Here is a 24,444-nt window from a genome sequence, read left to right on the forward strand (position 1 = left end):
TAGATTTCCTTGTGCCGGGGGGATGGTCCACACAAAGGCCGGGGCTAGCACGGAAGCTGAGCCCCAAGGGGGCCGGCTAGAAGGGTCAGGAGGCATTTCTATTTCTAAAAGCTCATCAACACTACAATACACAACTGGAGGCAAACCATCCTGATAGAGGAGACGGTTTTGTCTGTGGTTCCCAGTTTGAAAGAGCCTGGCCCCTGGCCACCTCTCCAGCATTGGGCCTCATCACTCTACTCTAGCCCCACTCACCTTTGAGGCCTTCGCATGTGCTCTGCTCCTTTCTGGTCCAAAGCCTCACATATGCTATTCCCTTGGCCTGGGATGGGCTCTCTGTGGCTTCAGATCTGCTTAAATTCCACTTCCCCAGTGATGCCTGTTGAGATCCCAGGACAAAGTGGCTCCTTTGTGTCATACTCCTCAACGGTCACCTGTGGCCTTTCTTCATAGTCATGGCCCCATAATTTGTTTGGCCAGTGCCAACCAACAGGGGGCGCCCAATCAATGCTAAATGAATGAAGGAAGGAAGGAAGGGAACTGTGGCCTGGGGCTCTGATGTAATGCAAAGAAATGAATCGAAGGTTCTGGTTTCATGTTCTAGCATTCTCATGTTTTAGCTCTGGGAACTTGGCTGTGACCCTGACTTCTCTAGGCCTCAACTGCTTCATCTGTAAAACGGGCACTCGGCACACGGACACTGAGCAAACCTTCCTGGGCACTTGTTGTTACTTAAACAAAGGGCCGGTCCTCTAGGAGGTGAAGGGAGGGGCCGGGGGGGGGCACACCCTTAGGAAAAATGCCAGAAGGGCTGTATTGGAAGCATGCACAAGTGGCTGGAGGAGCACAGAGGAGGGTGGCCCCCTGTGTGGGGTGGAGGTGGGGATGGAAACTGGGCAGAGGGCAGGGAGGACTCTAACGAGGGAAGGGAATGGCTGAACCTTGGCTTATAGGATGAACAGACGTTTTCTGTGGGGTACAGGGAAAGATATGCCAGGCTCTGGGGGATGCAAGGCATTCTGGGAATGGCAAGCATCCAACCGGCTGGAGGGCAGGGTGTAGGCCATGAGGCACTGGGGTGAGTAATGGACCCCCAGTTACCTCTCACCCATCACCCATGGCCAATCCGGTATCTTCTACACCCCACTACATTGCCCTCTCTAATCCTAGACATACGCATTTCATCTGTAAATATTTCAGCATGCATCGCTAAGAGATAACAGACTTAAAACTATTACTGTGGCACCGGGGTGGCTCAGTCGGTTAAGTGTCCAACTCCTGGTTTCGGCTCTGGTCATGTCACAATTTCACGGGTTTGAGCCCCGTGTTGGGCTTGGCTCTGGCAGTGCGGGGTCTGCTTGGGATTCTCTCTCTCCATCTCTCTCTGCCCCTCCCCCACTCACATTGTCTCTGTCTCTCTCAAAATAAGTAAATTAAAAAAACTATTATAGGGGCGCTTGGGTGGCTCAGTCGGTTAAGCGGCCGACTTCGGCTCAGGTCATGATCTCGCGGTCCGTGAGTTCGAGCCCCGCGTCGGGCTCAGAGCCTGGCGCCTGTTTCAGATTCTGTGTCTCCCTCTCTCTGACCCTCCCCTGTTCATGCTCTATCTCTCCCTGACTCAAAAAGAAAAAAAATGTTAAAAAAAATTAAAAAAAATTAAAAAAAACTATTATAAATCTTTTCTATTACTATTATCATACCTAAAAAAATAACAAGTCCTTAATACAATCAAATGTTTAGTCAGTATTTCTGATTGTCCCTTATTTTTTTTTTTATTCAGTTTGGTTTAGTTTCTAGGAACCAAACCAGGTTCATAATGGGATTGATTGATATGCCTCAAAGATATTGAGTCTCTTTTTAATAGATTTTCCCCTCCTCATTTCTATTTTTTCTTACAATATATTGGAGAAACCAATTTGTTTGTTTGTCCTGTAGGGTTTCCCACTGTTTAGATTTTGCCGATTGTGTATTCCAGGCATGAACATGCTCATCTGCCCTCTGAATTTCCTAGTAACTAGTAGTTAGATCCAGAGCCATTCTGTGCAACAGTAATACAAAGTGAGCCACAAATGCAAATTTCATATGTAGTTTTAAATTTTCTAGTAGTTACCTTTTAAGAAGCAAAAGAAACGGATGAAATTAGTTGTCACATTTTACTTAATTCAACGTATGCACAATATTATCATTCCAACATGTAATCAATACGAAAGTTATCAACATAAAATTATCATTCTATTTTTGTGCTAAATCTCTGAAACTCAGGGCATATTTCATGCTCATAGCGCATCTCAGTTGGAACTAGCCACTTTTCAATTACTTAATAGCTGTTCACGACCAGTGTCTATTGCATCGGACATCACAGGGAGAGACAGGTTTGACCACATTGAGGGGCAAACTTTAAACACGGTCAAACTTTTCACAAGGCTACTTCATGGGTGCTCTTTTATCAGGAGCCATAAAATGTCTGGTTCTCTCTCTGTGACACTAGCCGTCACCGACGATCATTGTCTTAGATGTTATAGTTTAATTCTACTATCCCTTCTGAATCCTTTTGCTTGGAATGTTTCTGTTAAGAGAAACTTCCTCTTATCAATGATTTGGTTAACTAGCGAGTACAATACCTCCGGCAGAGGTGAGTAATGTCTGTCTCTTTCCTGTATGTCACAGTTCCTGGAGGGTTAGAGCAGTCTAGGGCAGCGTGGAGTTTGCAGTGTGGAGGGCGGCAGGTGGCCGAAGGGAGCCAGGGCGGAGGTGACTGCAATCCAGGTGGCAACCCCAGCCACAGCGGCCCCCTCCCTGGGCAGCCAGCCAATCTTTGCCCCTGAACCTCAGGAATCTTCTGCAAAAGGCCAGGAAGCTCCCACCACCCTCACGGTGCCCCTTCTGTCCCGGGCCTGTACCCTGGGACAGTCATCCCATCCGGCCCCCATCCCAGGCATCGGGGCTAGGTGGGAAGACCACAGCTCCCACCCGCTGCAGAAGGACGCTTTGGTCCAGTCCCGCCCTCCCTGCCTCCCTCCTGTCCTCTGACCCAGGTAATGTCTGCATCACACTCAGGGTGCTCCTTTCATTGATTGCTCTGCCTTCTTCTGAACTCACCTGCTGCCCGCTAAGATTCTTCCATTCGCACTTATATGAAATCTGCCCTCCACCTGACATTCCGCACCAGCTCCCACCCTATTTTTCTCCATTTCTTTACCAGTAAACTTGTGTCGTCTACACTCGCTGTCCCCACTCTCACTGCCCCCCCCCCCCCCCCCGCTCCCTCACTGCTCCTCCATGCATGCAGGATGCAGACAGTAGCTACTTGCGGAAGGGATAGATAAATACAGGTAGGTCCCTGGCGGTTCCTTGTCTCCAGCTTCTTGCCCTGGCCGTAGCCCTGCCCCCATTCTATCCCCTTGACAGATCTGTTGGCCGCATCTCAGGTGAGTCCTTAAAAAAGCCTCCCTGACGCTCTGGCTCCCTCTATCTTGTATGTCTGTGAGTCACAATTTACATGGCCGGGTTCATGGACTTTGACAGTTACATCGCATTCCTGACCGTTACAAATACGCATTTCCACTCTCTGGAAAGTTGCAGTGCACCTCACAACACAATGCTCATGAGGTGCTGATTTTTTCCACTCCCTGGGCAGAAACGTCCTCCCGACTTGCTCCTCCTTCTTAGCAAGGGGCTACTGAATGGGGAAGAGCTATATTGTAAGAAGGCAGCTGGCAGGATGTTCAGATGGGTGGGGAGAAGGAGCGGGCTACATAAGGGGCCTTGATAAGGCTTAGGGTGCAGAAGAGGCCCTGGGGCGAGGTCAGGGCCTGCTTTGGCATCACTGGGGAGAGAAAGCAGGTTCCCCAGTGCAGATAATCTGTAGGGCAGGGCAGCAGGGGCTCGGGCCCTGCACGGGTTTCCCAGCGAATGGGGGCTCATTACCACTCAGGATGTTTACTGAAAACCTGTGATAATCCCTCAAATGTGCACCTCTTTTTACTGTTCGCAAAAACTCAGCTCCACAGTCTCCACCAAGCCCTGGACGGTTCTGCCTCTAAAGGTCATCAGTGACTTTTGGTGCTGACTCTGGGAACGTTATGCCTTCACGGAGCTACCAAGGGACTGTGAGACAGACACAGGTGTGAGTTACAAAATCCTTGGATCAATGCTCTGTCTCGTTCTCCCACTCCCCCCAACTTCATGAGCACCCTCTGTGTGCCACCAAAGGGATTAGACGGGGCTGGGAACAGAGAAGTCAAGGCAACTGGCAGGTTTCTAGAAGTAAAGGGTCTGGCCTCAAGGTACATAGGTTCTGGAGACCTCTGTTGCACGAGCAAAAGTTCACATACCATCTGCATGAACGGTAGCCTGGGTGGCGGGGAGGTCGTCTCACGTCACAGTAACAGTGGCCAGGTCCCTCACCCGAAGAGCAAGAAGTCTGTGGAAAACATAGCGATGCGGGGTTCCTTGAGGAATAAGTTGTTCCCTATAAGGGAATTAGCACATTTTTTGCAAGTAAATTTTTGAGAGAACAAGCTCAGCCCTTCAAATATCAAAACTTATTTCAACCGTTCAGAATAATATATTCCCTTAAAATATTTCATGCACTTTCCTGTCCAACTAAAATCAATTCATCCTTTTTCTGATGACAGAGGGCCATCTTTAGGAACAGTAAAAGGCATTCTAGCCGAATTTCTTGAAACCCTGACCAGAGGCAGGCTGTGTTAAATGGTTTAGCCCTAAGTTCTTTACAACCGGCAGAAGGACACTTGAGGGTTCTTTCTTTTTCTGCCGCGCTCTGGGCCACGAGGCAATCTGAGGCAGCTTTTGAAGAACAAACACCAATTTGCTCTTAAGGCAGGAGGAATCTCTGTCCGGGCACAAGGGGCAACCCGAGCAAGGGACTGGCTTGTCTTTTCAGAGGAGCACCTGGGCTCAGAGAAGTCAAGCGCCTTGTTGGGGGTGGCGCAGCCAGTGAGCAGCGGGCTGGGTGGGATCTGCCGGGCTGAGGGCTCACATACCCAGACTGCTTCCTTCCCGCATGTATCTGCCTCTTAAGAGTCGGGTTATCCAATATTTCTGTCCACACCCACCTTCCCTTCCTTCTAATTTGCCGCTCGTAATTAGTGGGGACCGAGAGAAGCTCATTCGAATCGGTTCGGAGGGATCCAAGCCCGCCGCTCCCCGGCTTGTAATTCGGTGCCCGGGCTAGGCTGGCTACAGCTACGTCACCCAACTGGCAGTCTTTCTCACTTTTATCTAGATTCAAGACCGTTCTTTTTCTGGATTGCTGACCTTGCCAGCCTCTAAGATGTGTGGAATTATTTTATAGACGTGTGTTTTTTTATTCATTTCAAATCCACAAGGCTGAGCTGTCTACCTACAAAACTGTAATTAGATGCGCTGGGAGGGAAAAAAAGAAAAAAGCTTGTATCTACTTCAAGCAAGATGAAGAGCCCTGGGCACCGGTTCAGCCTGCGGTGAGGTAGCCAGAAGCCGCGTAAGAGAATATTTATGGATGAGGTGGGCCTGTATAAGCTCATCTGCCAGGTGTTAAAAAACATGCAAATTAAGCTAATTAGGCTCACAGACCCTGTCTCAACACTGTGTCCATGCCACCCACTAAAACACCTCAAAACACCTGACATCTGTTTAGAGCTTAGTCTTCCGAAAGACCAGCTTCGGTCCTGACGCAGTCTCCGTGCGTGCAGAATAAATCTCCGCCTTCGGCTGCCCCACCAAGGCCTGATGCACGTGATGCCAGGATCCTTGCTGAATGACCAACGCCTCCCAGTGACCATGGTGCTTTGTAATGATCGCTAAGCGCTTTACAAGCACGTGTCTCTTCTACAAGCCCGGTGGGGGGTGGGGGTGGGGGCAGGCGGTATCATCCCCACTGGACAGAGGAGGGGCCAGATTCAGAGAGTGGAAGTGGCCGTGCCCAAGTGCTAGAACGGGAAACGGTGATAGCGAGTCCCGGGCATCCTCTCTGTCACTACGTGGTGGCCTCCTGCAGGACGAGAGGGACCACCACTGATGGCGCAGGCCCCATAGAAATGTAACGGCAAGGATGGCGTTCAGTCCAATTTTTTACAGATGCAGAAATGGGCTCCTTAAAAGGCCAACGACTTGCCCAGGATCACAGGTTCAAAGTGGCCGAGCTGGGGCCTTCGGAACCAAGCTTCTAAAGAACAGACGCTGGCTGTTCACACCACCCGGGGATGCGCGCGGTTTGTTATGCGATACTTGCCCTGAAAACACTGGGGGCCCAAGGATGCACCTCTTTTTCAGACGCAGACTTTTTTTTGCACAACAAAATAGGAAAGAAGATTCAACAGACTCAAGCGACTACCACCAGAGCCCAGCGCCGACTTGGCTGCCGGCTGGTACTGGGCTCTAAGCAAGTTACTCTTCTGCCCAGTAGGCAGCCTGGAGAGGGTGCCTGGCAGCTGCCCACCGCAAGTATTGAAATCTCTTGTCTCGGCACCTGGAGGCCCTCCCTACCGGCCTGCCATTCAACCTCTCCTCTCACCTTTCTTCACACCCATTCAGGCCCCTTGCTGTTTTGCAAACACTCCAGGCCCTGCGTTGCCTCTGGGCCTTTGCCCATGCTGTTCCCTCTACCTGTAACTTCTCCTGTATCTTTCAGCGGATCTGTCTTTCATCTGCATTACCTCCATGAACTGGTCCAGACTCTTGAGTCAGAATAGCTTTCTCTGCATTCCCTAGCATGGCTATACCGCTCTCCATCACAGGATTTGTCACACTGAATTATAGTACATTGTTAATAGGCCTTTTTTCCTTACCTTCCACCCCCAGAGACCATGGCAGAGGCCAGGGCTTATTCATCTTTGTATTAACCTTGCTTAGCCCAGTCCCTCACAGACAGAGACAGAGTTAGCTCAATAAATGTGAAAGGGCTGGCTGATGGTTGATGAACAAGGTTTTCATAGTTAACTCAGCTCCAATATGAAATTCAAAACAATGAAGAAGACAGGACTCAAACATAGCTGGGAAATAACATACACTTTTACTCTCAAAATAAATACTAATCAATTTTATTTTATAAATACAGATGCTGAGTTTTCTTCCAATTACCAACAGATCAGTTTCACATGCCATTTATTATTGGTGGTGGTTTAAAAAATTATTTAAATAACCAGTTAGGTCAGGATAAATGGGCACCATTAGAACCGCTAAAAAAATAGAGCTGGATACAATCTTCCAAAACTAATATTCTGAGGGGGAAAAAAAAAATCTTTGGAATTTCTAAAGTGGGTAAGGGGAAGTGGAGAGAGGGAACACAATCAAATATTCATTTGATAACACTTGCCGGCCGTTCAAAGTGTCTCCGCTACATGAAAACGGAAAGGGCTCTTAGCAGTTCAGACATGGATAGTAGTGGATTTTCATTTCAACTTATATCCTCAAAGCAAGTTTTATTTTCTTTAGCGATTTACAAGGCTAATTAAAAAGATTAGTAGGAGATAATAACTCATCCCATATTTTGGCCTTGGCCACTGCAAGCAGAGGCAAAACGAATTCTGCAGCTTTGGAAAATGTCAAACAGAGCTCCTCCCGGAGACATGCAATACTGTTGGTTCTACCCCAAGTCAAGGCAGAAACTGTAGGTATCGAACAGACTCCATGGAAACCTGAAACCCAAACCAAGCGAACCCAAACGTAAGTGGTGTTTTGAGGCATAACATCGTCGAACACAGTGGGGACCAAGCCAGTGTAGGAAACCAGTTCTGAGCTACCTAATATCACATTCAGTGGCAGGGCCCCACGCTGCTGGTGTGTGTGTGTGTGTGTGTGTGTGTGTGTGTGTGTGTGTGTGCACGCGCGCACAAAGCTGTGGATCCCAGAATCAGGGAGTCCACAAATAGGAGACTGGCAGATGGAGTCTCAGAGCCCCAGCTCTCTCTGGCTCTGTGGAACCTGAGGTACACACTGCCCCCGTGGCTGCTCTGCGTGTGGTCCCTCTGCCTGGGGGCGCCAGGACCTAGGCCAGAGGGCCTACAACTCAATGCACTGTCTTTAAGTTTGGCATGAAGTTCAAAGTCCACCCGCATATGTGGACTTTAAGCCACATGTGATGTACCTTCCACTGTTCAATACTAACACAATCCTTCCAGAACCTTTTTCTTTTGGGTGGGGTAAGTGCTATTTCATTGGAGGATCCCACACAGCCCAGCGTGATGTAAGACCACAGATATCTCCCCCCTCATTGACTCTACCGTGAATGGCAGGACATTGCGAAGAAGCCGTGACTCTAGAGTGCTTCTGCTTTAGGTTTGGAGTGGTTCCACCTCTTTATGTGAAATACGATGGATTTCTTCAGATCAACTTAAAGCTCTTAATTGCTTGCAGGTTGGGTCCATGTGTCAAGCGTGGGTTGTGTGAGTTCTCTTTACATATGGAAAACAACAACACGAACCATTCTGCATGACAACAAGGCTGTAAATGAGAACTTGAGCCCAGGAGTGCTTGGACAATATATGAAAATGACCATGAAACCTAGGAGTTAAGCTGTTACTTCGGACAAATGCAGTTCCTGGAGAGAACACCTGTGAAGGTGTTTGCGCTGCTGTGCGGAACAGCACACGCTCGAGTCAATGACATAAGCTTAGGTACAGCCACGGTTTCTGTCCAGGCTCGTCCTGTCGTGATGGAAGATGGAGATGTAGGTTCGAGAAGGATTTCAGAACTGGAAAGAACAAATCAGGTCAAGTGAAGTAAATTCAGTTTTTATTCTTCTATACAATACATGGGTATATGCATAAATTTTCCTTAAAGAGCTTGCAACCCTGAGGCAATGTCCTTGGGTATATAAAGCATATGGCAATAGTAAATGAAATCTGAGCTCCGGGGATGAAATTGGACTTGAAGAACATAATTTAATATGAACGCAACTGCACATACACCAATAGTATTCTATGCCTCATCTAAGCCTCTTCATCCAACTATCTCAACAGCCTTGCTGTCGGCACACTGGACAGCCTGACTCTCTACGGGTATTTCATCATATACAGCGCCTTCCTTTCCAACTGAAATTTAATAAATTAACATGGGATTTACATATGGGGATTTTTGTCTGGTGAGTGCACTGCCAGAAAGCATGCCTGGTTTTTGACTGCAGCGTCTGCCCACGTAAAAACTCTGGCCCCCAGAGGACACTGGATGTCATCTGACTGTTGCAACCTTGGGAGCCCTTGAGGGTCCCCTGGGATCTACCAGAGGGGAAGTTTTTCCCTCTCCTTGGAGGGTTACGTTAAGGGCGTGGCTGATCTGAGGAGGTGGAAGGTCTTGGCTACCGCATTCGGGAACCAGTGATTCTGCCGTCCTCAGTTTTCAGGGTGCACGACCCACCTGCTGTGAAGACGGGGCAGCAGAGAGGCTGACTGGGGGCAGGGGCAGGAGCAGGGGCAGATGGGCCTGGGTGTAAGGGGACCATTGTGCTTCTTACTGATCAAACTAACGGATGGTCAAAGGTCTTTGAGTTAACTGGTGAAAACCTTTGTTTTGAATATTCGGTTTTCCAAAGTTTTATAAACTATGTTGAGGGCAAATGCTTATGAGAAACTAAAGGTGAGTTTATCATATTATTTATATATTATCATCTTCCCTCTGAGGATAACACGGAAGTGTAAATTAAAAAGCAGACAAATATCTTTAAGGTGACTCGAGCTAGAGAGTGAATTTTGCCTTAAAACAGTTGTCAGGCCTGAAAAGCAAACCTTGCAAGCAAACTCTAACTTTGTCTGGCCCACTGATACACAACGATCCTGAGCCCCTCCGTGATTTACAAAGTCTGTTTTCCCGAGGAATATCCTCCATTAATATTCATTTCGTGTCATAATTATTACAAGGGGTAACCAGTGCAGCTTTATCCTCATTTCGGGCAGCGACTCTATCCTGGTCCTACCGGCCGGCTGCTCACTTCACTTATCGGAGCTCCTGCGTGGCCGGCGGAAGCTGGACACGTTTTCGTTCAGTGCATAGATCCTTCGGGAGAACTCTTCAAATTCTCCCAGGACTTGTTCGTCACACTCCACTGCCACGGCGCTATCCACCGGGATGCAGTTAAAGGCTTCTAGCTGATCGCCCGAGGTGAGACCCGTGGCTTCCATCCCGATGATCTCTTCCGCTTGCTCCACAGTACAGCAGAGCTCGGCCTCCGGGACCGGGAGGAATGCCCCCGGGAGCCGGACGCCGGAGGAGCCAGCCTGCTCGCCGGGCAGGAGAGTGCCGTTGACGGCGGCTGGGAGTCCAGAGAGGGCTCCTTCTTGTTCTTGGCTAGTGTTCACACTCACGTGACCTCCGCTTAATCTGTCACCCAAGTCAGCTCCTTTTTTCTTGCTTTCTTTGGAGAAGTCCAAGGAGGTATCCAAGGAGGAGGACAGAGATGTCGTCTTTCTCTCGGATTCTCCTACGGAAGGGATGGCGGTAACCGGCTGGGCTAGCGCAGAGTTGTAACTGGGAGGAGGGGTTTTGTACTGGAGTCTCTCATTCTCTGAGCTGGCCCGTTTTCGGTGTCCTTTGTCTGGGGAAGGGATCCCCCCAGAGAAGCCTACATCTGCACCTCCAAATATGGAGCTTTGTCTCTTTGGAACAGGGATTGCGCTGGAGGTGTGGTGTCTATCGCTAGAAGACAAACAAAAACGAGAAGTTATTTTCAGCTTTCGAACTCGGCCTAAGACTTCCGGATCCAGAGACAGGAAACAACATATTTAGGTTTGAGATAATAAAAATTGATAATAATCAAGTCTAGTATTAATTGTAGGGTCCGGATGCAAGAAAAAATATGAAGCAGTCTGAATTCAAGTTTGGGAGCTTCCTTCAAGAAGGATACAAGACACCCTACGATCCATCCAGAGGGTGGCGCTCAGGGTGCGAGAGGAGAGAAATCATGTCTTTGGGGAAGAGGTGAAGTACCTGGAGAGGTGGGATTGGAAAAAAAGGCATCTGAGGGATGTAATCAACTTTACTGGTCCAAAGGGCTATCGGTATTTATATTCTTGTATTAACTATTCAATGCTTAACTTATCGTCATGAAGCAGGCATCCTTATTTGGCAGAGAAGTTAAATGACTTGTCCCTGATAACCTCAGGGAGGCAGTGGCAGGCTAGACTACAACCCACGCCTCACGACCCGATGACCAACAGGTTTTCTGATACCCAAATGCTAATCACCCTGCATTAGAGAACTGGCAGAGAGGGAACCAAGGAGACATCTATCTGTCTAATGGACTATCTAATGGACTACTATCTATCTAATATGTATATCTATCTATATTTTTCTTAATGAAAAATTAACTTGGAAAATGGCTTCTCTTCTATCAGGTCAGTCACACACACATTTTACAATACTCGGTCTTCAGTGCCTTCTTTTGAAGTTGAGTCCCTTCTCAGGAAGATACTTTTGGGCCAGCAATAACAATCACTGTTTAGCATTTTAGTTCCTGAAGACATTTCACATATGCCATTTCACTAGGTTCTCACAAAAACCCTGTCAAGAAAGCAGGGTATACGCTATTGCTCTTAAGTCTGAAACAATAAATAATAATGAGTTCATAGAAATCGAGTATCCAGACCCTGGAAATGACGGTCGTGTTCAATGCTGGGCTACTTAAGCCACCCCTGTGGCACTGATCACAGTTCTAGATACTACACTTGGATGAAGATAGCTCAATTCACTGATACGAAAAGACTGATCCAGAGACGGAGGTGCAAACACAAGATCCCTCTGACTTGTATTCTTCCGATGAGGACACACGCACAGAAGTGACTTACAAAACAGCTACTCGGCTGGAAAAGAGACAAGGCTTGAAACTATACTCACCCAACAGACAGCTATTACATGTGCCAGCCTCGGGGAGGGAAAACAGATACAAGACGGGACAGGCCCTGCCTCTGAGGAGCTTCCAATCTTGCAGAAGAAAGGCCCCCATAATTATTGAAATGATACATTTTGAAATTACAGTTGTGATAAGTGCCCTGAAAAAGAAGGAAGGGTCTAGGGTTCCTTCCACCCGTGTCCACAGCCACGAGCTCTTATGCCAGCTCCCTGCTCCCTTTTCTCTCAGATTTTTTCTGATGCTAGATTATGCCTGTGGTCTCTGACACCTAAGCAAGGGTTATTCTTCCTGCAAAAAGGCAACCACAAGACTTCTAATCCATGGGCCTACCAGACTCCATTGCTTGGCTATGAGCGTGGGTGCCTGGAGAGATTTCATAATTAGGGGTGGTCACTGGGGTGCATATAAAACAGCACAAGCAGCCCAGAAAATTACTGTTTTTAGTCTTCAAGAAAAACAAAACAAAACAGAGCCAAATCTACTGGCCTTAATCTAGGTTTTCAGTTAATATGTTGTCAAAACTCAAAGCGATTGGGTAAGCCGCACATTTTTGCCAATCTTGTTGTTTTTACTGTACCACTTGCTGACAGTGTCCCTCTCTGAATGATTTTGCAGGGGGTCCAGGTAATCAAACCAAAACAAAGCGTCAGCACCACCCACAGACCCTTTTTTTTCTGGAGCAGACGGGCCAAGCTTTCAGCTGCCACCCCAGCCCAGGAGGGTGAGAAGCACCAAGTGAACCAGCCTGGAATGCTGAAGGTGACGTCGCTGGCACACAGCCAGAGGCCAGGTGCCTAAGCACTCACTGCCACGAAGGGTGAACGACATGATACCCTCATTGCCACCGCCACCCGGCCCCACCCCGTGGGCTCTCTGCTCTGCTTCTCTGCTGGGCTGCAGGTGGGCTGACAAAAAGCAGGGCATGAGGAACAGACCTGGGCGCAAGCTGTGCTTACGACACAAGAGAACAGGGGATTTTGTAGCCTTCGTTGATTCCGAGACCCCTTGAAAGCTCTCCACAGCTTTGTATAACAGAAGAGTAATAAAGTGTCACATCCCTCCTCTCAACTATAATGGGAAGGCAGCTACCATTTTCTTGTACATCAATAAAGCTGAACCCTCACATCTACCTTGTGGAAAAGGTAGGCAGGTGGGTGGTTTTGTTCAAGGCTGCAGAGCCCACATCTGAGCCAAATTTGGTCGGACTCCAGAGCCCACGCTGTCTGTTGCGTCCCAAGTGGGAAAGTCATATTCAAATTCAACTGACACTTGCTAAGTGCCAATGGAATGCCACACCTCAAGCTAAATGCCATTACACAGGTCTTCTCATCTAACCCACTCAGCCTGTATCTAAGCTCTGGGATGCTACTCCTATTTTAACGGATGGATTCTACCTGTACGAGGTAGAGACTTTGGCATTTTCTGACATCCCAATTTTTTAAAAAAATGTTTACTTTGCGAGAGAGAGAGAACGCATGCATGCGCACAAGTGGGGGAGGGGTGGAAAGAGAGGGAGCGAAAGCATCTCAAGCAGGCTCCACACTGTCAGTGCAGAGCCTGACTCAGGGCCTGATCTCATGAATCATGATCCGAAATCAAGAGCCGGATGCTCAACTGACTGAGCCACCCAGGTGCCCCCTGACATCCTGATTTTTGCAGCATTCTCCAGTTCCTTTAGATTTTTATGAGAACCCAGGGAATGATAACGTCAGATACAATTTGGAAAGTCCAAGTAATGGTAAAATGTCCCCCCTGAATAATGGTAAAAAAGATGAGTTATTACAGGTAGACAAGGAAGGCTACGTATCTAAAATTTGCCCTTTAATCACCACATGTTGTCTTTCTCCCCATTTTAGTCATGTGCAATAAGACTTTCCAAGCATTTTTATTAAAGTCTTTCTTATTACATATATATATAAGAGAGGGAGAGAGAGGGAGAGAGAGAGAGAGAGAGAGAGAGAAAGGGAGACAGAGAGAGAAAGAGAGAATCCCAAGCAGGTTCCATGCTCAGCGCAGAGCCTGACATGTGGCTCAATCCCACGACACTGGGATCATGACCTGAGCCAAAATCAAGAGTCAGATGCTCAACCAACTGAGCCACCCAGGTGCCCCAAAGTCTCTCTTACAATCTTAAAAAGAGTAAGTTGACGAAAAGAGGATTTTCTTAATAACACTGGGCCATCACTATGAACATGTGTTACTGAACTGGGACATGGGGAAGAGATGACAGGACAGTCAGGGGCACAAGTCCGGGTCTCTGGGCTCTCCCACCTGTACCCACGCTTCCCTGGGTCCTCTCTCACCACCAGGCTGGTGGCACATGTGCACCAATGCACTTGTCTGCAGGCCCTTGTCTTTTGTTAATGTCTGCCAGCTCACTGTGCCCTCGTGTAGTGGATGGCCTGAGAACTGTGTGCAAAAGAGTATACTGGCTTGAGTGAGGGGCCAGCACATGGCCGGGGCATAACACACTTGGCTTTATGAGTTTTGTAACATTAGTTTTGGCTGCTTAGAGTTAATTTTTTTATTACTTCCAGGATCTCAGCAGTGTTCCAGATTTTTCAGATACCTGAGTTCTAAACAGCTGAAGTGCTGAATGATTACATTAAAATATATACGAACACACATGCATTTTTAATTATTATAACAATTTATACTCCCTGGAAAACACAAACAATATAAACTACATAAAAAATAAAAATCACTCACAAGCCTATTGCCTATCGAATAATTTTGAGTATTTTGTTTTTAGGCTTTGATTTTACATATATGTGTTTAATTAAAAAAGAGAAAAAACCCTGAAGTTATGTTTGTTGTATATATGTAATTCTGTATCCCACCACTGGAATTTATTAAAATCTTTTGGTAAATAACTCTAAATGGCTGCTCCACTGAATGGAATATTATTCTCTTATTTGTGTAGAGTTAGGATATTTCTAAAATTTTACTATTAAAAAACAAATTGCTGTGAGCATCTCTGTATAAAAACACAATGCATAGATTTTTAATAAAACAATTTAGATTTTTGCATTTGATAGAAAGTTTCCAAAAGGAACCTTCATTACACATTTTAGTACAAGCTAAATTCTTACAATTAAAAAAAAGGACATTTTACTTCTATTATTCACTACAAAATAGAAAGGTAGCAATTAAAGAGGCAAATGATAGATCAAAAAAGAATGCCTGGGAGGTTTCAAGATTCTTTTTGTCTGATTATAGCGTGGGTTTACAACGATTTCATCGAGACGGAAGAAGAGGTCAGAATGCATAGACTTCCTAATTACATGACCAATTTTTAAAGGCTGTTGACAATTTACTTATCAAATGAAATTAGTGCATTATTTGAATTGTGATGAATAACTTACGGGGAATTTTTACTCTTAGAAACAACCAGAGTAAACCTGGATATTTGGGGGAGGGGTGGATGCGGCAGGAAACATGGTAGTTTTGCTCCGTCCTCCACTCCGGCCAAGGCTCCCTCTGTGTTCTATGGCGCTAGATCTGGGGGCCCGGAGCCCGAGGTTTGGTAACTGGACCAAGTCCCCTACTTTGCCGCACACATTCTCCTTGGCTGTTTGCCTCGAGTGGATGGATGTCTTTTCCAGCTTGGCTTAAGTCCAAACTGGAAACCTGGAAACATGACATCTGGGGTTTAATGCTGCAATTAGAAGGAATTTATTAAAAAACAACAACCCACAGATATTGTAATGGCCAATTTACCAGGCCACGGTTTAGGGAAACATGGGATAGGTTGTTGAGTAACTGAACCGCATCGGGACTGTTAGATTACTTCATAATCAACCTTTTGCCACGAGTACAAAAGGATACCCTAGAGTCACAAACAATAGCCTGATGAGGGAGAAGTCAAGTGGTTTGGAGTTTAGAGGTCAAGGAGGATAGTCTGGTTTAAATTTGGCTTCTCTGGATCAAAGTCTTCTCTGATCTCCCTAAATTAAGGTGATTAATTTCTTTCTCATTCTGTGAGTCCTTATTTATTGCAGTTGGTTATTTTTTATCTCTTCAGCTATATCTGGAGATAGTGGTGGTGATGAGGAAGGGTGCTCAAAACCCAGACCCTCCTCCAAGCTCTGCAGTCATGACCGTCTATTTGGAGTTATAACTTAAGGTCGAACTCACCACTTGCTTGTTATATGACTGTAGGCAGTCCCTTATCTTCTCTGTGCTTTAGCTTCCTCCTTCATAAACAGATCACTGGACTACAGTAAGGATTAAATAAAATAATGCACCTGAAATAGAAGAATGCCCGACGTACACACTAATGTCAGTAGTAGCTGTAATTGTGATTGCTGTCATTATTACCAGCTTCCATGGGCTTCGGATTCCCAAAGAATTGCCCTCATTTTACAGAAGGGGTAACCGAGACTCAAGGGCATTGATGTCTCAGACCGTGGAACACAGGTAATTGGGAGTAGAGGCAAGGCCAGAATCTAGGTCTCCTTCCTCCTACTGTTTCTTCCTACATAGAATTGTTTAGAACAGGGACAAACGGAACTCTTCCCATCTGCCCCCTCTCCACTTCTGCATATCAGGGAGCTAGCTGCAAGGAGAAAAAGAACTAAGGCAAGTGTAAAAGAGTATTGAAAGAAAAATACTAAATCAATCAGAAGTGAAACATCACTGCAGCTTTTTTTTTCCTTTTTCTTTTTTTTTGTAGACGGGGGTGGGGGAGCCTTTGAATAAAGTAGAAATGCTCAACTGCCTCTATTTACATGATCTGCTAAATGCTTAGGGACTAAAAGAACTTCCCAGAATCCTTTGAGGTACATTCCAGTTGTCCCGAGACCTCTGATGTATCATTTTTCTGTATGAATTTAGCGTCAGGGAGAAAGCATTTTTGCAAGAGGGAGAATTTCTGTTGTCCCAACCTAAATGAGGAGGACCCCGTTCAGCCTTTTAGAACCATTATACAAATACTTTGTCATGAGGCCAATCTGGGAGACAGTAGAACCCAGTTCGTTCCACTCTGCTATTCTTGCCTCCACAATTTCCCCTCCTCCTCCTCTTTCTGCTGGTTGTACTGCCTAAGGCAATAGCCTCCTTTAAAAAGAACAAGGACTGGGAGAAAGAAAACAGGGTAAGAGAGCACTGGTCCAAAATATGTTTCCGCTTCCATATCTCCCATATATATTCCAGACCTCCACACGGAGCTCCGCCATTATGAGATATGGCAGACTGGTGAAGCACTTCACGGCTCTGAACCAATGTCTCCTTTTCTGTAAAACGTGAATATCCACCTAACAATTTTTACAGTGAGGACTAACACTCTTAGTACAATGAGGAGGTACTCCACAGACTGTTATTAATAATAAAACAACGGCAGGTAACATTGATGAAGTGTGATAAAGTACTGTGTTAGTAGCTTTCTACATGGTCTCATTTAATCCTCATCTCTATGAAGTATTACAAACATAATCCACCTTTCACAGATGAAGAGACTCAGGCATAAAGGTTAGGTAACTTGCCCAAGCCACAAAGCAACTAACTGTGATTGAACAAACACAACCTGACGAAGTAAGCGTTAGCTTCCTTCTCTCTCCCAGTCTCCAGGACTTGCCACCACAATGCCTACATGTGATTGTACTTCTGTTTGAGGGAGGAGTGAGACTCAGAAGAATAATTTTTAGGCCGAATGGCTTGGTATGTTTTCTTTCTCTTCTTCTCTTGCCTATATTAAGTTTGTGTGGCTTTTCTGATTTCCTTGGAATTGTTATTCTGTTATAAGAATGCTGATGGGTCTAAGCATCAATTATGAAAACACAAGTACATCCTGTCACAAAATGATATAAAGGTGGAGGCTTAGGGGAAAATGAAATAAGGGAAAAATGGAAAGATTTACCACATCGAGAGAGTTCTCGAAGGTGAGGTGAAGTTTTAGCTATTGGAAGTGATTTTTTTTTCCCCTGTTCTCCTCCAGATTCACTTGTCCTTGTTTTATCTGTCTACAACCAGGTCCCATCCCATCAAGGTACTGGGAGAGAGCACACTTCACCGTCTCAAATATGTGTCTTTCCCTCCTACAGAATGTTTCCTCTGAGGAACATTACTAGATCACAGCTGGTCAAAATGCTAAATCTTGATTGTCTGGATCCTGGCCAAAGTCTACAGCTACAACGCGGTGGAATAAGAATACTTAAAAAGAAAAAAAGAAAAAAAAAAAAAAAGACCCACTTTTAAACAACATTCGATCTTCTTTCTCCCCCTGCAGCAAGCTATGACCTCACGGCAGTGAGGCCTCTGCATGGAGGTGTTTAAGTTGGTTTATGGCCATTAGAAATGTTTGAAGCTTTGGTACTGCTCTGTGCCAATAGAATGTCAACTGTGCTAAAAAGCAATAATAGTTTCTCACCTTCTTAAAGATTACTGCTTAAATAATGCAGAGCAACGACAGGGCTGCAGAGTGCCAAAAGAAGGTTGCCAAGGCGAAGCTGAGGTAGAATTACGTCTTTTGGCAGCTACAGAATTATGACATAGAGTTAGTTTTTTTTAAAAAACAACCTCCATAAATTAGACTACTATCCTTTTTCAAAACCCCGCAGAAGTTGGGATCCGTCCTTCTCCTTGCTCTCTCTCAGATCGAGTGGAAGCAAAGAGCCTCGTTTTGCAAAAGCCAAATGTAACAGTTAGCTCTTAACCTCCTGGGGGGTGGCTGGGGGTCAACATTTCTAAGCACGGAGTCCCCTGACCACAGGCAAGCAGTCTAAAGGCCTCTCACCATTACCAGATAAGTAAAAGTGGTTAATCTTTGCCCTGGATGTTAAGAGAAACAAGAAACAAAATAAAAATAGAAACAATCTTGGGCCAAAAGCAGAGGCTGAAACCTGTGCCAATGGTCACCTTTCCCCTGGGCTCAGCTTGGAAGGTTCCCTGCCAAAATCTGACTAAATAAAAACACAAAGTTTAAAAAGGTATAACTGAACAAGGAAGCCTTTAGATTTTATTTAAACTAAGGGCTGATGGAAAGATGAATTATTTGTGAAAGAGAAAGTTCCACAGGCAAAGGGTAAAACAAGCGAGCTGAAGAAGTCCATTTCCCGGGGCTATGTGATCTGAGGGCCTGGCCATCAGGACAACGGGGCCTAGCTTGGGAAAGGGAGGCCTCAGCACAGGACAGCGGACAGAGGCTCAGAGGGTGCCCACAGGCAGGAGCCCATCTGGAGGCCAGTTCAGTCCCAAGCCTGGGCTCCCTGGACTCAGGGAATAGAGGGTGATCCTTCAGGGAGACAGAGAGGGGTCCCAGGAGGAGTCAAGTCAACCACTTCACCCATCAGCTCTCATTGTAAGAAATCGTCATACAAATTAATGTATTCAAATTACAGTCAGGCAACAAACATTATAAGGACCGTAGAAACAGAGATGGAGGGATGACACCAGGGGACCCTTTGGAGTGTCTGGCCAACAGTTGAGACACGGGAGTTTACCAAGTGTTCATGCTGAAAATTAGGGGGAAAGAAAAAAAAGGAAGAAAAGCAGCTGTACCTCTGCCAGGGACACCAGAGGAACAGCAGTGTCACAGAGCCCAACCTGAGAGAGAACTCGACAAACGAAAACGCCCAACCTCAGAGAGAACTCAACAAACGAAAACTTTGGTCAGAGGATGCTTTCCGAATTTCAAAGGTAGATCTGCAAAGCGAGCTAAAGGCGGTTTTAGACTCCAGAGGCCAATGGCAGAATCTGTGAATTTAAGTCTTTGCGAGATACTGCGGAAGCTGAACCACCACATTCTAATAAGTTCTGACATGAGCTGAACCACGGGGATTTAGTTGTTTGCTGTTTTAAAAGAAAAATGAGTAGCTCTGCCACCATTTCCCAAGATGCTGGAGGCCTTCATCTGAAGGGCTTGAATTACACTTAGCCGTCACAGGATCATCACACAGTGAGAGACTGTGGGGCTCCAGGAATAGCATCTTGGAAGCCTTATCTTTTGTAGTCCTCTGTGCTCCTAAAAGAGGTACAGTATGAAACTATGCATATTAACAAATGAAGTGATTTACTCCCTAATTCAAATATATATTGAGTGTCTATTATGCACGAAACACTGGGGATATAATAATGGTGGAAAATAAGGCCGCAGTTCCTGCTTTTGTGGAGGTTACACCACTATGGGAGAGGACAGAGACTGCCACAGAATAATGACAAAAACGTAAAATGATAACCTCTGACACATGCCGTGCAGGAGAGGACATGGGCTAAGAGAGCTTGTAACAGAACCGACCCAGAAAAGGCCAAGAACTGAAGGGTTAGTAAAACCATTCACCAGGTGAAGAATGGGTCAGAGGTGACAGCATATTCCAAGCAAAAGGAGAGAGAACAAGGAGGACCCGAAAGGTCGTGAAGTGAAGAGCAGAATGGTAGAATATAAAGCTGGAGAGGAAAACAAAGTCTAGACCATGCAGAAACCCATAGGCCATGTCTAGAATTTTCTCTTTAAGTCGTGAAAGTGTTTTAGGCTACGGATATTTGGGGGGGGGGGTGTGGGGAAGGTGGTGAAGAGAAAGAGATTTATTAATCGACTGATTGACTTGTATTTTGGAAAGTGCACTCTGGCTGAAGTTCGAGAATAGACTGGGGGGGGGGGGCCCGAGTCGATGCTAGGGGACCACAGGCTGTGCAGCAGTACAGGTGAGAGTTGATGGAGGCTCAGACCAGAATGGAAATACGAGGACATAGACAAGTAGACATATTAGGGGAGATCAGCAGGGGCTGCTAAGATTAGATATGGGGATGAGAGAGAAAGGGAGGAACCAAGGATTATGCATGGTTTTCTAGAGATTCCATTTGCTGAAAACAGCACTGGAAGACCACGAGGCTTACGGTGGTTGGGTTGGAAGGCAGGAAGGAAAAAACACAGGCACACAGAATGTGCTGTGAAAACATCCAGGGGGCAATCTGAATAGAGGTCTAATATCCGAAAAGAGATCCGGGCTGAAGATTTACACTTGTGCTTCATTTTAGAGTGGGTGATAATTAAAATGATGGTTGTGGACAAGATCGCCTTGGACTGGAGAATGAAATGAGAGAAAAGAGGGCTTAGGACCGAACCTTGAGGGGCTCCAGTTTTTATGACGAGGTAGAGGAAGAGGGAGCCTGCAAATGTGACAAGAAGGAGCAGTCAGAAGGGAAAAAAGAAAACCAGGAGAGGGTTATAATAACAGCATTCCTTTTCTGGAATCACAAGATGCTAAATAATCCCATGTATAAAACATTTTTGTTCTTAACATAGTTATAAGAGAGGCTGTACTGAGTAATAAAGTGGGGCCGTAAAGCTATTCTGCTTGGGGCCAAGTTTTAGGTCCTCCACTTGATGGCTGTGTCATTGTTATTTTAACCTCTCTGTGCCTCAGTTTCCTCATTTGTAAGGCGAGGGAGGACAGTGGGTCCTAATTCACGGGGCCATTGTGAGAGTTAAATGAGTTAACTAAGTAATATATTCAAAATGCTTTGGAAGGCTGCCTGTTGCAGTAACAGTCGTTTGACATTAGCTATAATGATACTGCTTACTATATATCGCCAGCCACTAACAGAAATTGTTGACAAAGCATCATATAAAATGATCTTTAATGTTAAACTCCAAACTTAAAACACAGGGAATTGCATCTAAATTGAGTTTAAATTCAAAGGTCATAATGAAGTAGTCAGAGGTCATTTTTAATGCTGCAAACTCTTGTCAAACTTTTGATGGGCAAAGACCATAGCTCTACAGCCTTCTTGAAACCTAACCCAGTGCTTTAGATCTAGAAGGATGTTTGTCTGCTGATACTTGGCACATGCTGATGGGTCCCTCCCAAAAAACACTGACTTCTTAGTACGGGATATATAGGTGGCTTTTCTGCTAATTCTTTCCCTCCATTCATTTAAATATACCCATCTTCCAAAGTCCAATTCAACTCCTATCTCCTTCAATAAGCCTTCTTTAACCATGTCAGTTTAATGTGATCTCTTTGAACAGCCTCAGTACTTGAATTTTACTATCCAACTGATGTTTAATATGATCACGTGTATCGCTACACATATTTTGGCAGACATAATTGACATCCACATTCACTGCCTGGCAGTCTGCTAGGCTCTGGAAATAAAGAAGTGTATAAAATAAGGTTTCTACCAATAAAGAGTTCCCAATGTAAGAGAGAAGATGGAGAGAGTTAACCGATTAACACCATGGTGCTTTGTGCACAATATACACTTCATACATTGTAATGGAGGAGGGAGCAAGTTATCATCTGGAGGACTCATCACAGGAGGCTATATCTGATTGGTGCCTTGAAGCATAAGGAGGAGTTAATCAGTCTGTGTGTGCGTGTATAGGGGGGAAGAGTAAGAGATGAAGGGCAGGATAAAGCAGAATAAAATACAGTATGTGTGCAGTCCAACTTTGGAGCCAAGTCTTGTAAACACTGCAAAGGAGGGACCTAGTCTTCTATTTCTTGAATTCTACTCCTTCACTTTCCGGTCTAACGTAGTAAAGAATGGGTATTAAGGGAATGTGTTTGTTTTAGGAATAAATGGATTTAATTAGTTGTACTCAAAAGGAATAACTTATGGCTTTTCTTTTGGCAAAGTGTTGAGAAACATTGTTCATGTAAAAAAGCAGGTAAAAAAAAAAGAACACTACAGGATTACTTATAACGTGAAAAACCAAACTATCTAAAGATACAGTTACAATAAATCTAAATGAGAAGATATTACGCAGCCATTAAAATAATGCTAAAAAGTTTTATTATTTTTTTTTAATTTTTATTAAAAAAATTTTTTTTAACGTTTTATTTATTTTTGAGACAGAGAGAGACAGAGCATGAACAGGGGAGGGGCAGAGAGAGAGGGAGACACAGAATGGGAAGTAGGCTCCAGGCTCCGAGCCATCAGCCCAGAGCCCGACGCGGAGCTCGAACCCACGGACCGCGAGATCGTGACCTGAGCTGAAGTCGGACGCCCAACCGACTGAGCCACCGAGGCGCCCCGATGCTAAAAAGTTCTAAATGGCATTGATAAAATACTTAAGATGTGATGTACAAAAAAGCAGATATATACAGCTGTACAGACTGCTGCCCAACACTAGCTAATGGTTACTGGGTACCTGCCACGCGGCTAGCTGGGTTTGAGACGTGCTCTAAGTATAAAACATACGCTGGTTTCAGAAGGCTTAGCATGGAAAAAGGGACGTCAAATATTTTATTAATAATTAAAAAATACTGATTACATGTTGATGAGTTATAACTGGTTTTTATTGGGATTAAATAAAATATATCATCGAGGCGCCTGGGTGGCTTAGTCGGTTGGGCGTCCGACTTCAACTCAGGTCACGATCTGGCGGTCCGTGAGTTCGAGCCCTGCGTCAGGCTCTGTGCTGACAGCTCAGAGCCTCGAGCCTGCTTTGGATTCTGTGTCTCCCTCTCTCTCTGCCCCTCCCCTGCTCGTGCTCTCTGTCTCTCAAAAATAAACACTAAAAAATTTTAAATACATTATTAAACTTAATTTACCTATTTCTTTTTACCTTTTTATAATAAAGGCTGCCAGAAAATTTAAATTTACATGTGTGGCTCAGACTGTATTTCTTTAGTTTTGAGAGAGAGGGAGAGAGAGAGAGAGCGCGTGCAGGAGCGGCAGAGAGAGGGAGACAGAGAATCCAAAGCAGGCCCCATACTGTCAGCGCAAAGCCCAATGTGGGGCTCAAACCCATAAACTGTGAATCATGACCTGAACAGAAGTCAGATGCTCAACTGACTGAGCCACTCAGGCACCCTTCTCAGCCTGTATTTCTACTGGACAGTGCTGATATAGAGGATAGGATCTCAAATATATAAGAAATACATAGAAAACCGACAAACTTAACAATGGTTTTGTCCCTAGATCGTAGAGCTATTGTTTCCCCCTTCTGTATATTTTTATATCTTCCAAATTTGATTCATTGAGCATGTATTATTTTCTATTCAGGAGGAATTAACAGAAATAAATAACACAAATAAAAAACAAGATTCCAATCTGGTTCAAAGACTTGTTTGCTGGCGGCTGAGAAAAGAAGCCCAGGGATACCCAAATGACTTTCTGTCACTGACGGAGGGTTAGCACACAAAGGATGTTGGCCAGCTGTTCTCCATCCTGACTGGAGACAGAAAAAAGCGGAAATGGGTGTTAACCGCAGGAGGGGGCCTGTAAGTTAAATATAGGGAAGAATTTCCTGAAGCGAGGGTGTTTAAACTCTGGAATGAGTTATGGAAGAAGCCTGGTCCCCCAAGGTCTTTAAAAATACTACAGATACCCATATGCCTTGTGTGTTCCTGTCGAGAGGCAATGAGACGACTTGTCAAGGTTCCTTCTACAATTGCTATCTTAGAGTAAATAACTCCAATAAAACTTTCGTTTTCATTTATTTTTGACCAGACTTCACTTTTCATATTAAGGATATATTCTGAAAGGTGGGCCCATCTACCTTAAGTGGTACTCTTGAGACTTCAAAGACAATGTCATTTGATCTAAATTTAAAAACTAACATCAGCTAGACAGCATGTTTTTTAAGTCCCTTGGGAGTCACCTGCCAAAAACTCGTTCTGAATTCAGCATAAGCGTGATGGAAGGAAGGAAAG

General features: G+C 45.3%; 1 protein-coding gene across 3 annotated transcripts in view; it reads right to left on the reverse strand.

The window, feature by feature from the left end:
• Positions 1 to 3,963: 3,963 nt before the first annotated feature.
• Positions 3,964 to 24,444, reverse strand: part of UVRAG (UV radiation resistance associated) — a 302,745-nt gene continuing 282,264 nt past the window's right edge. For 2 of the 3 annotated variants that reach the window (XM_058690351.1, XM_058690353.1), the window contains exon 15: positions 8,720 to 10,632. In XM_058690351.1, the coding sequence (XP_058546334.1) occupies positions 9,930 to 10,632 (703 nt within the window). In that variant the 3' untranslated portion in view covers positions 8,720 to 9,929. Of the gene's footprint in view, positions 4,472 to 8,719; positions 10,633 to 24,444 lie in introns of those variants that run through there. The other variant, XM_058690352.1, reaches the window with a different exon arrangement.

This window comes from Neofelis nebulosa, chromosome 10 (genome assembly GCF_028018385.1).
Source record: "Neofelis nebulosa isolate mNeoNeb1 chromosome 10, mNeoNeb1.pri, whole genome shotgun sequence".
Lineage (NCBI taxonomy): Eukaryota > Metazoa > Chordata > Mammalia > Carnivora > Felidae > Neofelis > Neofelis nebulosa.